The 13,670-nt window shown below is 36.5% G+C and overlaps 1 protein-coding gene and 1 pseudogene across 1 annotated transcript in view; one reads left to right on the top strand and one right to left on the bottom strand.

Annotated features, from left to right (window-relative positions):
• Positions 1-471: 471 nt before the first annotated feature.
• Positions 472-10,910, bottom strand: LOC126713507 (protein NRT1/ PTR FAMILY 5.10-like; annotated as a pseudogene).
• A 2,443-nt stretch (positions 10,911-13,353) lies between these two features.
• LOC126698256 (uncharacterized) overlaps positions 13,354-13,670 on the top strand; it is a 558-nt gene continuing 241 nt past the window's right edge. Inside the window, exon 1 of the mRNA XM_050395363.1 lies at positions 13,354-13,670. This exon is cut by the window's right edge and continues 241 nt beyond it. Within this exon, the coding sequence (XP_050251320.1) occupies positions 13,354-13,670 (317 nt within the window).

The following is a 13,670-nucleotide window of genomic DNA, read 5'->3' on the forward strand; positions in this document are numbered from 1 at the left end:
AAACCAGAATAAGACCACTGAATGTCATGAACAGGCCCCTCTTTACCAGAAGTTGAGGAATTATGAAGGGAAGAAAAGAGTCAAAATGGGAGAGGAATGGTTGGAAGAAGAGTTGAGAATTAAAGGCATTAATTGGAAACAAGTGACATGGGACAACAAAAGATTGGCAAAGTTAATTGGCAATGCTCTAATATTATATAAAATGATGATTGTGAAATATATTTACAAATACATTTAGGAAAAGGATAAAATATTGCAAATAGATATACTTGGCTGACCTCTCTAGACAAGCCTCACATCCCATATGCTACTTACCATGTATAATGATTATACAGCAACAATATGATAGCACACTTCACTTTTATGTATTTTTTTTTATCTTTTGATGAACACTTTGATGTATTAGCCCTCTATTATTTGCTTACTACTTGCTACAATTTGAACTCTGAAGTGAAAACGAGATGACTGTACCTATGTTGTACTTTTCCTATTATAAATGTAAGATTTTGCGAAATATACATATGCACCCAATGCTACTGCACTGAGTCCAGCAAGTAGCCAATAGAAGTAATCAAGACGTGCCTGATTAAGATTATCAGCAAACCAACTATTTTTTCCATCCCTGCCAGTCGCTTCTTCAATGACAGAGACGAGAAAGCTCCTTAAAAAATTCCCGACCCCAAAAATACTGAGATAGAGGGCAAGACCCACACTTCTTAATTCAATTGGGACCTGATCATAGAAGAATTCTTGTAGCCCAACCATGGTGAAAACATCAGCAATTCCTGACATGATATACTGAGGAAGCAGCCACCACACACTCATTGGAATAGTCACATCTGGCATATCAACTAGCTCATATTCTTTAGCAGTTTTGAGCCTTTTCATTCCAACTAGATCTGCAACTACAATGCAAATGGCAGAGAAAAGCATCCCAATTCCAATTCTCTGTAACATCGTGATGCCAGAGGGTTTTCTAGTAAAAGCTCTTGCAATAGGAACAAAGATGCAATCATATATGGGAATGACAAGAGTATTGGACAGGCCGACAAAGGACTGTAGTGAAGCAGCAGGTATCTCAAAGCCAGGAAAAATTGTTCTGTCCATGGTAGCACCTTGCTTGGTAAAGAAAGTTGAGATCTGAGCATCCACAACAGCATATCCCAAGCTCGTAACCCATATTGGAACAAGACTAAGAACAGTCTTTGCTTCTTCAATGTCACTGACAGAACAAACCTTGCCTTCTTCATTTGAACCATCTGGGGACAGCAAGGCTTTGTTGAGAAACCTGCAACATCGGAGGATTCAAATGGCCCTATAAGAGGACTTGTTATCTAATTTAAATAACTGATTCAAAGTTGTTTTAGTGAGTCAACTTCTATTGCAAAAAGAGGAAGACTTGTCCAGTACCTGCGAATCACATTATGGCACTCTTAATATAAGAGAAGTTCCTTGTACTATTTTCAAATTTGTTTCCCTTTCTTTGGGTAAGCAGAAGTCCCTTGTGTCATGCTAAAAAGTTGCATCCTACAAAGATGTAAGAGCCCTCTAATTTGGGACCAATGTCAGGTTGTATGTATATTTAGTTTTAGGCTAGTGAATAGCCACATAACATGGATGCATAGTTGTCAACTTCCAGAGTAACTATTTTTTATATGGAATTATCTGAAGTCTCAAGGTAATGCATCTGAAGCATCAAGTCAATATCTAAGATACCCACATCCGATAAGTATCTGACACAGGTACATCCATGTTGAAGGAATTTTTTATTTTTTATTTTAATTTGGATTCATTTTGGACATGGCTTGGACACGGAGGAGAAAAAATTTGAAAAAAAAGGTGAGATTTTTTACAATCCAGCACAATCTATCTCTTTCTTGCTTTGGAATGTCGGAGATTTCTCATCGCTTTTCGATATGCAACTCATTGATGCTGAACTTGGCTTGTTGGCACTGCTCTGTGAGGTACGGCAGTGCTCTTCCTTTGCTGTTTTGTCGAGCAACTCTTGGACTCTCTCAGTCTCATCTCTCTCGACCTGTATTTACCCCAAGACCCTTTTTATTGGCTGGATAATTACACCCCTAGGCCCTAACTAAATGACAACACCCTTTTTTCTTTGAAGTATGAAAAATTCTAGGACCACAACCTATTACTATTGTTTTTTCACCCTGTGAAGATTAACAAATTAACATTAACAGTTCTACAATTTTGTATTAACAGTTTTATAATGTTTAATATTTGTAAAATTGGTTCAATTAACAGTGTACTTACAATTTATTTTACCCTAAATCCATGCATATTATAATTTATTAATTTTCTTAAAATGTTAGAATATTTTCAAATATTTTTATAGTTCTAAATCAAAATAAATATTTAATATGAATCAAACTATATAGAATACACCTAAAAATATATATTAATTAATTAATTGTTGTATCCCCAACGTGTTGTATCCTAGTTTTTCAAAAAATGCCATATCCCTGTACCCTGTAGTATCATGTTGTACCTGTACCTAGGCTAGGTCAATATGCATCATATGTAAGTTACAAGTATAGTGTGTTACCCTCCTCCCAAATGATAATTCAAACAATTGGATATATATGACATAAAAAAATAATGCCATATCAAAGCTCTCACTTTTATGGGGTTTGTGAGAGGTGACTGGTAGACAGTCTTACCTTCAATTTTTAGAGAGGTTAATTCTTGACTCGAACCCGTAACTTGTTGCATTTGGTAGAAGGCACTTGTCATTACACAAAGACCCAATCTTAATCTTAAAAAGCTTGTACTTTTTTTTTTTTTTTTTGAGAAACTTAAAAAAAAAAAAAAAAAAAAGCTTGTACTTAGTGTACCCAGCTCCCATTTTTATAATATTTGGAAGATGTGATTAATAAGTTGCCTTAGAGCCCGCCCCCCCCCACCCCCCCCCCCCCCCAAAATTTTATTTCTTTTGCGTTGCAGTGTCTTATTCTTAAGGAGTGTCAAGGACAATGACTAAACCTCAATGATATCCTAAAGAAGCACAAAAGAGACTCCGTTTGGAAGCCTCTTGAAAACTTGATAAATTAATTTTACTATTTCCAAGTTCTTTTGAAATTTTCGAAGACATTGTGAGTATACTGAAATAAAAGCTTATCTAAGACTTCAAATGTACCATACTTTGTTACTGGACATATATTGCTACGTTTCTATTTCCCTTTTCCTCTTAATTAATCAGCATATGATGAAATGCATTATTCAGAGCTATGGTGTGGCAGGGTTGCATGAGCTTCCTCTTCAATAATTATCGCCAAAGGGGTAGTCCGCCAATTTTTAACTGCAGCAACAAAGACCCAACCAATCCTCAGAAATGGGCTTTTCTCATCCCCTTTAACACTATATCGATAAGTCCTGGTACCAAGCAAGAAAACACCCAATGCAACAACCTTCAGAATACAAGGAATTCCAAATCCCACACCCCAACTAAGGTTTTCTTGTACATAGTATGTGACCAAATTTGTTACAGCAGAACCCCCACATGTACCAAAATACCACCAGTTGAAGAATGAGCTTTTTGGCTTTGCACTCCTCATGATCTAGTCCATCAAACTGATCAGCTCCAAATGCCTGAACACAAGGCTTGTGTCCACCTTGACCAACTGCGACTAGATACAGAGAGAAGAAGAATAAGATTACTTGGAGCTGACGAGTAGAACATAACATAATTTTGTTGGCGTCTATGTAATCAGAAGTGCTTAGAGAAGGAAGCATAGCTGAAAAAGTCAACAAGCCTAGTCCCTGTGATTCATCCCAATCCAAGTCAAAGATTATTTAACTGAAAAGTATGACAGAAAGAAGCCTAAAACACAATGCTGAATAGGGAATTTCTCTCAAAGTCAAGATAATGTATAAATTAAGGTTCAGCATGTGTCATTTATTTATAGGGCTAGCACAGTAAATAGCTTGACTTCCAGAGATAGGCTAGCTGGTTGGGGTTATAAAGGGGATTTGATGTGTGTTTCTTAAGAAGGATGTTTTGAGGTGGTGTTTATTTCTGATTCTGACTCCCCGTGAACATTTATTTTTGAGTGATTTCTCTAAGAGTTTATGGAAGGATGCTTTGAGGTGGTGTTTATTTAATAGGTAGTTGGTTCTTGGGACAATAAGCTTGCTTAGGCTGTGAGGAAATTGAAGAGAAAGAATTTGCAGAATTGCAAGGTTGTTGTCATTTATCACATTCAGCTGGATTAGAATTTATGCACGACAAAGTTGCAAAAGGAACACTTTTAGTAAATAAACGAGAAAAATAGAAAAAACCCTAGGCTTCACCACCTAGAGTAGTCTAAACCCTAGGCTTCACCACATAGAGTTGCTCGGAATTAGCAACATCAAGCACAAGAAGGAAAATCAGAAATCCCCAACCAAATTTTTTATTAATCTATATTAAGCCTTCCACAATAGTGGATTATGGGACCTTTAAATAGGATTCCCAAATTACACCATTGAAGGAAAAAAAAAAAAAAAAAAAATCATAATGGGTTTATATATATAAATAAAACAAAAAAACAAACAAAAAAAGAATCAAATCCTTCTAATACATCAATCAACATCAAGCTGTAAGGCAGGATGTTTGGGTGTAGGTTGTACTTGTGCAAGAATGTAAAGAATAAAGATTACTATACAGAATCTAATTTTGTGCAGTTTCAGGAAAGTTTCTGTTTCTGTTTTTTATACGGGTTAGTTCTGTTAGTTTGCTCTGTTTTTTCTTTTAGCAAATAGCATATCAAGCAGGAACAGAATAGGATTGAAAAATATAAATTTTGCACCTTTGGCCTTTCCACATACTTATGTACAATGTTGACTGTCTTAAGAGCATTCATACAATGCTCATAAGACCGTCAACATTGTATATAAGATGCCATATATGGGAACTTGTGCCAAGGAAAGATATTAGAAAAATGTTAAGTATTGGAAAAAGTTCAATTGGTCTCTCAACCATTAATTTCGAAACCAGTACAATGTCATCCTTGAGTTTCCCACCGATTTATCTTTTAATGGAACTAGTAGTTGAAATTGACTTTATTTTTGAATTTTTTACGTGTTCTATAATTACCTTTTCACGTGTGCCCAATTTGCCACATTAGCTAGTTTTGTATAAATTTAAAAGGGAGAGAAGAACTATGAACCCAATTGATATTAAAAATTGAGGGGCTACATTAACATAATTAATAATTAAGAGGCTAAACTGAACAACTAAAAACCTGCAATTTAACATGTTTTATCAACTTTATGTAAATTTCTCTTTCAAGGTAAATAGGCTATAGATAAAAAATAAAAAAATAAATAAAAAATAAATAAAAAAAACTCTCAATAAACCAATTTGGAGAAACATCTGAGTTCAAAATAGCTTATCCAAAGCCCATTACAAATGAAGTACCCGTTTGGATATTGATGATAAAGGCATCGTCTGCACGTTTTGGCTTTCTTTTCTTTTTTTTTTCTTTTTTTTTTTGAGAAGTGCGTTTCATGCTTTTCTAGTGGGTCCCATGCACTGTTCACGAGACCCACAAACCTCTTTTTTAGCAAAAATTTCATTAAAAATGGGTCTCATGGCACTATTCAAACAATTAAAAATTATTTTACTATAGTGTTTTCAGTTTTCAGTAAAATAAGTGATATCCAAACGCACCCGAAATGTATTCTTACAAAGTTAGACCCAAGATTTATTCTACTTAAATTCATAGCCTTGAAATGGAAATGATCCAAATCCATAATGAAGATGTTAACATGTTTAAATATATTTAGGTATTGGATTAGGGGGTGAGGAGGAGTTTAACTTGAGTCTTTCAAGAGCGGCAAGTTTCACAAATTAAAGCATAATATATAGGTATAAGGTTCATGAAGTTACCACACAAATGAACTCAACACTATTACTTATTTTTTATTTAAAAATAAAATAAAATAAAACTATTACTAAATCGGTGATGTACAAGACATTTTAGCACAAGCATAAATTTAATTCCATGCTTCCAGAGTTCAAAGCATAGCACGAGGAAGCTAAAATAGTTATACCACTCGTATCAATGATTGTATAATAGAAAAATAGCCCACATGTGAATGTATAATTGTGTAAATTTACATGTTTACTATATTGATACTATTCATTTTGCATTTAATTCTTTATTTTTTTTATACAAAACCTAATATAGCATATAAGAAGAGAATGAAGGGTGGTTGTTGTAGTGTGTTTTGAAAGGTAAGTATATAAAATAGAAAAAGTAGATTTTTATGCTAATTTTTGCGGCAAATGCTAAAGGAACTTGTGAAGCAAGCAAAGCAGACTACACATACCAAAATGTAGATAAGAGAAGCAACGACAATGGTGCGGTAGCGACCCAGAAGAGAATCAACCAGGAATGCTCCCAAAAGAGGAAGCAACCACGCTGTTCCGGACCATACGTTAATGTTCTCCGCCGCAGTGGCTGTGGACTGACCCAGCGGTCCCGTCAGATACGTTATTAGGTTCGTGCTTATCTCATAGTAAGCGAACCTCTCGACCACACCTATAATCATCACAAAACGCAATTTACTTTTACCACCGAAAAAAGATAAGAATATAATAGTGGGTACTGTACTGACTGTAGTGTTAAAGTGTTACCTATGATGAAATAAGCAGAGCTCCAGCCACCTGTGTTGGATCGGAGGACTGGGTGGCCTTTGTAGTCAATGGCAGGGGCGGAGCTAGGAATTTTGATTTAGGAGCCGAGGTTAAACAAGTCACAATTCAAAAAAAAACTCAAAATTCTACGTATATGTTTTTGTGCATTAGTTTAATCAATGCAATTCTTATTAGAGCACTAGCACTAGTGATGCTAAAAAGTTATTTTTAGCACTACTACATATTAGCTTTTTAGCACCACTACATATAAAAAGAGTGTTGCAATAGTGGAACTAAAGGTAAAAATTTTACCTTCATTGCTACAGTGCACAGCTATATATGGTTGTGCACTGTAGCTAAGAGCTAGAAAAAAATCATTTTTTATTCTCCATTCGATTAAAATAATATTTTTTTCTATTCTTTTATTCTCCAATCGTGCAAGCTTCTGAAGACAAAATAAGATTTTTTTTTTTCAAAATAACAACTATTCTCAAAAAATTTTGTTAGTTAGCAAAGTTTCTAAACTATTTAGGAAACTAACAACTCGAGTTTAATAAACTCGAGTTTACTGTAGCAAATCAATTCTCTAATACTTGATTTTGGAATAAAATCTTCCTGGAACTCGACTTTTTTAGACTCGAGTTCCAACCGGTCCCTTTCTTCCTTCTTTTTTCCTTCTTTTTCCTTCTCCAAACCAAATCATACCCAACCTTTGCCATGGAAGTTCAGAGAGAAGAGGTTGAGATCGGACCACCGCCATTGTTGGAGTCTGCACCACTGCTTCACTATCACTGCCTGGGTTTGTTGTTACTTCGTTGTTTTCCATGGAAGTTCAGAGAGTGGTTGAGATTGGACCACCGCTGCGCTGCCTGGGTTTGTCACGTTCGTTGTTTTTCTTGCAAGTTCATTCTTTTTCTTGCATCACCATTTTCTCCAAAGGTTTGTTGCTGCTTGCTGCTGTTTTTCTAGTGTCGTGTTTTGTTTCATTCTGGTTTGCGTTGTGGGTTATGGAACTCAAGTGTTTTACTCTCAAGTATGAAACTCGAGTGTAGAATACTCAATTTCCAACTTAAAATCATTGGAAATCGACTCCTTTTCACTCGATTTCAAAGAGAAAAATCGAGTCCCTTGGACTCGATTTGTTAGATTCCTAAATAGTTTCCAAACCTTACTAATGAAATTGTTTGAGGAATTTGGTTATTTAGAAAAAAAAAAAAATTCCAACAAACGACTCAACTCCCTTAAACTCACTCTCAACTCCCTCAAATGACTCTCTCAAACTCACTCTCTCAAAGTCTTATCTCTCTGTCTCATCGCCAACGGCTCAACTTGCTCCTCACCGTCATTGACCCACCGAAGCTCAACGTCACCGACCCACCAGCTAACCCACTTCATTGAACTCCCAAGCCGACCCAAGCCCCAAGCCACCAATCAATGCCTCTGACCCATCTCGGCCTTCTTTGATGCTCTCAACTCTCTCAAACTTTCACCTCTCTGTCCCGCCGCCATCGTCGTCGATCCACGCTTCCAACCCGACTCGCCTTCAGGTGAGCTATCTCTGTCTTCTTCATCTACATGCTTGAGATTTTTGGTTTGGGTAATTGGAATGATAAATTTATAATATTTGTTGAATTTAAAGATAAATCATTGAGGATTGGAATGTATTGGGAATTTTCTATTTGCAGGAATTTATGTTTTTGTTTTTAAATGTTAGTTTGGGAATTTTCTGTGTGCAGGGAAGGCTACAATTTTTTTTGTTTCTGTTTTTGCTTCTTGCTGATTTTCTGTTTGTTGATTCTAATTTATTACAATAAATGTCATGTTGGAAATTGTTTTGGGAATTTTCTGGTTGCAGGGAAGTTTATGTTTGTTGTTTCTAATCAAATCCTTCATGACTCATGTGCCTTCTTAATCATTATGAATTCCTTTAAAACTCTTCCTAATCACCTATGTTGTCTCTGTTTGAAGAACTTGCTAAGCACTTAGAAACTGAAGTGTATATGATGCTGATCAATAAAAAACACAAACTTAGACTATATATTCATCTAATATAATTTCATACTATTAGGTCAATACTCAAATGAGCAAAACCTTCCAAAACCTCAAGCAATTGTATGATGAATAGTTGATTGGTGAATCTTTGGAATTAATTTATGAGGAATTGATTTTTTGATTTCGAAATTCTTACAAACAAACTTGAATCATGAATTCTAGTTTTAATGAGAAATTGTTAGTTTGGTTTTGAGATGCTCAAAAATGAATTTGTTGTTTTCTTTATCAGTGTGATTATGCTACATGTCAAATTAAGTATTTATGCATAATCATGTTCTATTGTTATACTTCTAAGTATTTTAAGTTTTGATATAAATGTTAGTTTGTGAATTTTCTGGGTGCGGGAAAGTCATGATTGAGAGGAAAAAAATTTGAGATGCAATATATGTTAGAGGAGGAGAGAATAATGATGAAAGATACAAGTGCCTTGACTGGAGCACAAAAAGCTTTTTATGAATAACTCCAAGAGGAAATCATGGCAAGACAAAGTTCACATAATTAATGGGATTGACTGCATTTTGGATGTAGCTTAGGCCTTTATGTATTTTGTAATGTTAGGAAAAGGTTGGCACATTTAGGTGATACTTTGGTAGTGGCTTATGATAGGCCTTTATGTATTTTGGTAGTAACTTATGAGAGGCTTTCATGTATTTTAGTAGTGGCTTATGTCACTTGAATTTAATCTTAAATTAGATGTATGTATAAACCTTTAAATTTATTGTTCATCTTGTTTTTGTTGTGCCTGTGCGTGTGTGCTTATGGGTATAATGGTTGCTTATGGCACCAAAAGCATGGATTGGTTATGTTTCTTGAGAGTTATGGACGCATTAGAGATCGAGAAATTCATTCTCAACTCCAGTTGGACCTCATTGAACATTTATGGCAATTGCAAGGTGAGTCGTAGGAACTTTTTTTTAGTCAAAAGATAAATTTGTATATATATATATATATATATATATATATATATAATTTGGGGTTAAAACAAAATATTATTGTTACACTAGATGATTATTTGCTATCATGATGATTGAGAAATTGTTTTAGTAAAAAAAAAATGTATAAGTATAATTTGGGGTTAAAAAAATCACTTGTTAACACTAGACGATTATTTGCTATCATGTGGCGGTGGCGGTGGCGGTGGCAGTGGTGGTGGCGATGGTGGCGGCGGTAGTGGCAGCGGTAGTAGTTGTGGTGGTTGTGATTGTTGTTTATTGTAGTGGATATATTATTTTATTGTGATGTTTATATTATTTTATTATGTTGAAAGCTAAAATAGATCCACTGCTGCTGGATGTTTTGTAAAGTGAACAGGTAAAATAAATAAAGTAAATTTTTGTAGTGCCAAATAGCTAATTTTTAGCTCCATTACTGTGGATGCTCTTAGCAGTTAACAAAACTAAATGACCAGTTAAGTATCTTAAGTTCATTGTCCCTCCTAAGTTTCTCTTAGTCCTTTTAACAAACCATAAGTTCAAACCATTCAAGAAATTAAATATAAATATAACAACTACATCTATAAGAAGATATAATATTTTTAGAAAATAAAAATACAAAAGCCTTATAAGCCAATATGAAATTATATATAAAAATACAAGATGACTTTCACATTTGGCTGTTTTAGTAGAATAGAAGCCAAAAATGAAATTTTGAATAAAGCTTATCGATTGGTTTATTATAAAAAATAAATAAATAAGTAAATAAAAAGGAGAAGAATACTCTAGTACTTCTCAAGATCTTAAAGTCATTTTTGCTAGTTCCAAATAAGCTCAGCACTCTTTGTTGAGACAAAATTATAAATTTTATGCAAAGAAAAGAAAGAATACAAAGCCAAAAGAATGGCCACAGCAAAATAGAGTAGAAAAAATAGAGCAAGAAAAATAGCAATAGGTATATTCAATAATATAGAGCAACATTTACTAGCAAGTAGCAACAAATGCGGACAATAATATCAGCTTACAACATAGAGCAATATAATGTATAAAAAAGAGCAATATTAGCTCGGACCAGATCAAGAAAAATATATTGAAGCTTGGGAAGTGAAAATGTAAAATTTCTAATCAAGCCAATGGTCTAACATGTGAAGAAGTTTCAATAGTAAAGACTAATAATAAATGAGGGAAAATATTAAAAGATGAAAAGCAAGTTTGGAAGGAACACTAACGTAGCTCCGCCCCTAGTCAACGACACCATCCACTGTTTCTGACAGAAATGGGGTGTCCATGTTATGGCCTATCTTTGGACTTTCCAAACACTTCTCAAAAAGCAACCACCAACCACCTATTTCTTCTTCTTTTTTGTCTTTTTTTGTTAACATCAACCACTTTATTACAGTATGTGTTTTGATATATAAAAAATAAAATAAAATTATACCCCCCAAAAAAAAAGGCAATCAAACAAGGGATTATATTTCATACATTATTTTATTTTATTTTGCTTTTTCTCTTTTCGTGTTTTTCTTCCTTTTCAATTCAATTTAACATAAAGTCATAGACGACCCGTGGCAAATGCACAAATTATAGAATCAGAATAAAAGGTTTTCTCTCTAGGTCTCCGTTGGAAACCTGGAGGTGAAAAAAGGCTGCCTTGTGCAAACCTTTTCTCCATCAAGGTAGAAAAATCCTAAGAGGACAAGGACGAGATCACAAATAGGTGTGCTGGGTTACGACTTTCGGTGAAGGAAGAGGCTGAAGTTGAGGTACTTTCCCCGACAGGGGAAGGTAGACAAATCCTAGTTGGAAAATTCTACATGAAAAGGCGGGTTTACTTGGAGTCGATGGCTAGGGTGTTGCTAGCATGGAAAACCAAGGAAAATTTTGAGGTTAGTGACCTGGGGGAGAATAGAGCTTTGTTCCTCTTCCATATGACGGACGATCTGGATAGAGTGCTACAACTAGGCCCTTGGTCGTATGATAAGTATCTTCTCATTCTTCACAAGCTGCAAGCCGAGGAATCTACTCAGAAAGCATGCCTCGATAGGGTATCCTTCTAGGTCCAAATCCATGGACTACCCATGATGAGCCAAACTAAGGAAATAAGGGCAAGCATTGGGGAAACTCTAGGGGTAATGGAAAAAGTGGGCGTAGATGACAAGGGTTTCAGTATGGGAGGTTATCTACGCATCCGAGTTTTGGTAAACATCACAAAACCACTATGCCAGGGCCGGAAAATACGGTTGGGAAAAGAGAATTTGTTGTGGGTAGACCTCAAATATGAACGAATTCCTATATTCTGCTACTAGTGCGAGATGGTGGACCACGATGAGAAAGAATGCCTGCAGTGGGTACGGAGTAGGGAGACACTAAGATCGGAGGAGAAGCAGTTTGGAGTGTGGTTGCAGGCTTCACCGGAACGAAACCAGAAGCCTCAACTAATCGTGGTGACGAGTCACGGCGACTGTAGGGAAGAAGGGGTGTTTGACAAGACAAATGATAGGGTGGCGAGCATCCCAAAGGAGCCTACGCAGATGGGACAAGTGACTAGTGAGCTGTGGGTAGGCAAATCAGAGCTCACCAACCTTGTAAGGAACGATGTGGACGATATGAGGCTGATGGAGAATTGTGCTGTGCTTGTAAAGCCGATTTCTACACTTGCAAGAGATTTTGAAAAGCAACTAGCAGAGATTGACGCAGGATTTCATGGTGAAGTTTCCCGAATGATGACAGGTGAGGGGTTTGGGAATGAAGTGAAGGAAAACAGCAAGGGACAATCCTATAAAGACACGCACACTCCCTTAGGCGTGACTAGTGATGGCATAAGCACCTGTCCAGTGCAGCAAGTCCTTGTGGGCCTCAATGATGCAAACGGGCCCAATATGTCTCTGGTTATGGACATAACTACTGAACGGGCTCAGCCTGAGGATGGGTTTAAATTTGCTTCAAATAGCCCAACACCAATAAACAGCATCAACACAAAAAAGCTATGTGATGAAGGCCTAAAAAAAAACAAGAATACGGACGTTAGCGAAAGGAAAAGAGAACATAGCTAAAACACCTTCAAACTCTGTAATGGAAGCCATAACAATTCAGGATATGGCTATGGAAGTGGATGGCACGGTGGCAGGGACCAAGAGGAGGCGCCATACAGAGAATGGAAATGGGAAGAGAGTAAAAGTGGAGGGGGAAGTGAAAGAGCTTCGAAGGATTCTGAAACAACATCTTGGATCGCCGGCGACTATGGAGCAGCCCCATTGGGAACAATGAGTGCCTTAAGCTGGAACTGTAGGGGGCTTGGGAACCCCCTAATAGTTAAAACACTCCAAAAAATAGTTAAGGAGGAAAATCCCACTTTAGTATTTCTAATGGAGACTAAATTTAAGGCAACAGAGATGGAAGGAGTTAAGAGAAAGATTGAGAGACAACATGGCCTGATGGTGCCAAGTCAAAACCGTGGGGGAGGTTTAGCTTTACTTTGGAGGAGTAGGTGGATCCTCTAACTTATTCACCACGGCATATTGACGTGATATTTAATGAGGAAGACGGAAAGAACAGGTGGAGATTTATTGGTTTTTACGGCATCCCAAAGACGAGCAAACGGGAGGAGTCATGGGCACTGATAAGGAATCTTAGTAGTAAATGTGAGCTACCGTGGGTGATCATTGGGGATTTCAATGAGCTTCTTCATGCAAACGAAAAAAGAGGGGGGTAATTGTAAGACCCAAGGGACAAATGAAAGTGTTTCGGGATACCATTGATATCTGTGGACTGCGAGACATGGGCTACAGTGGGTCAGACTTCACTTGGAGTCGAAGACTAGGAGCAAGAGGGTGGGTTCGTGAATGCTTGGACAGAGCATTTGTGTCAACCAACTATGCAACAATGTTTCCTACAACCAAGCTCTATCATGTGGCCAACTCAGTGTCCGATCATAGCATGCTAGTTCTTAAGAGTGCAAACCCCACTAGAAAGAGGACAAAGTTATTTTGCTTCAAGTCGATGTGGCTAAGGGACGAGCGGTGTTCAAAGGTGGTCAATGATGCATGGGA

This window comes from Quercus robur, chromosome 2, assembly GCF_932294415.1.
Source record: "Quercus robur chromosome 2, dhQueRobu3.1, whole genome shotgun sequence".
Taxonomy (NCBI): Eukaryota; Viridiplantae; Streptophyta; class Magnoliopsida; order Fagales; family Fagaceae; genus Quercus; species Quercus robur.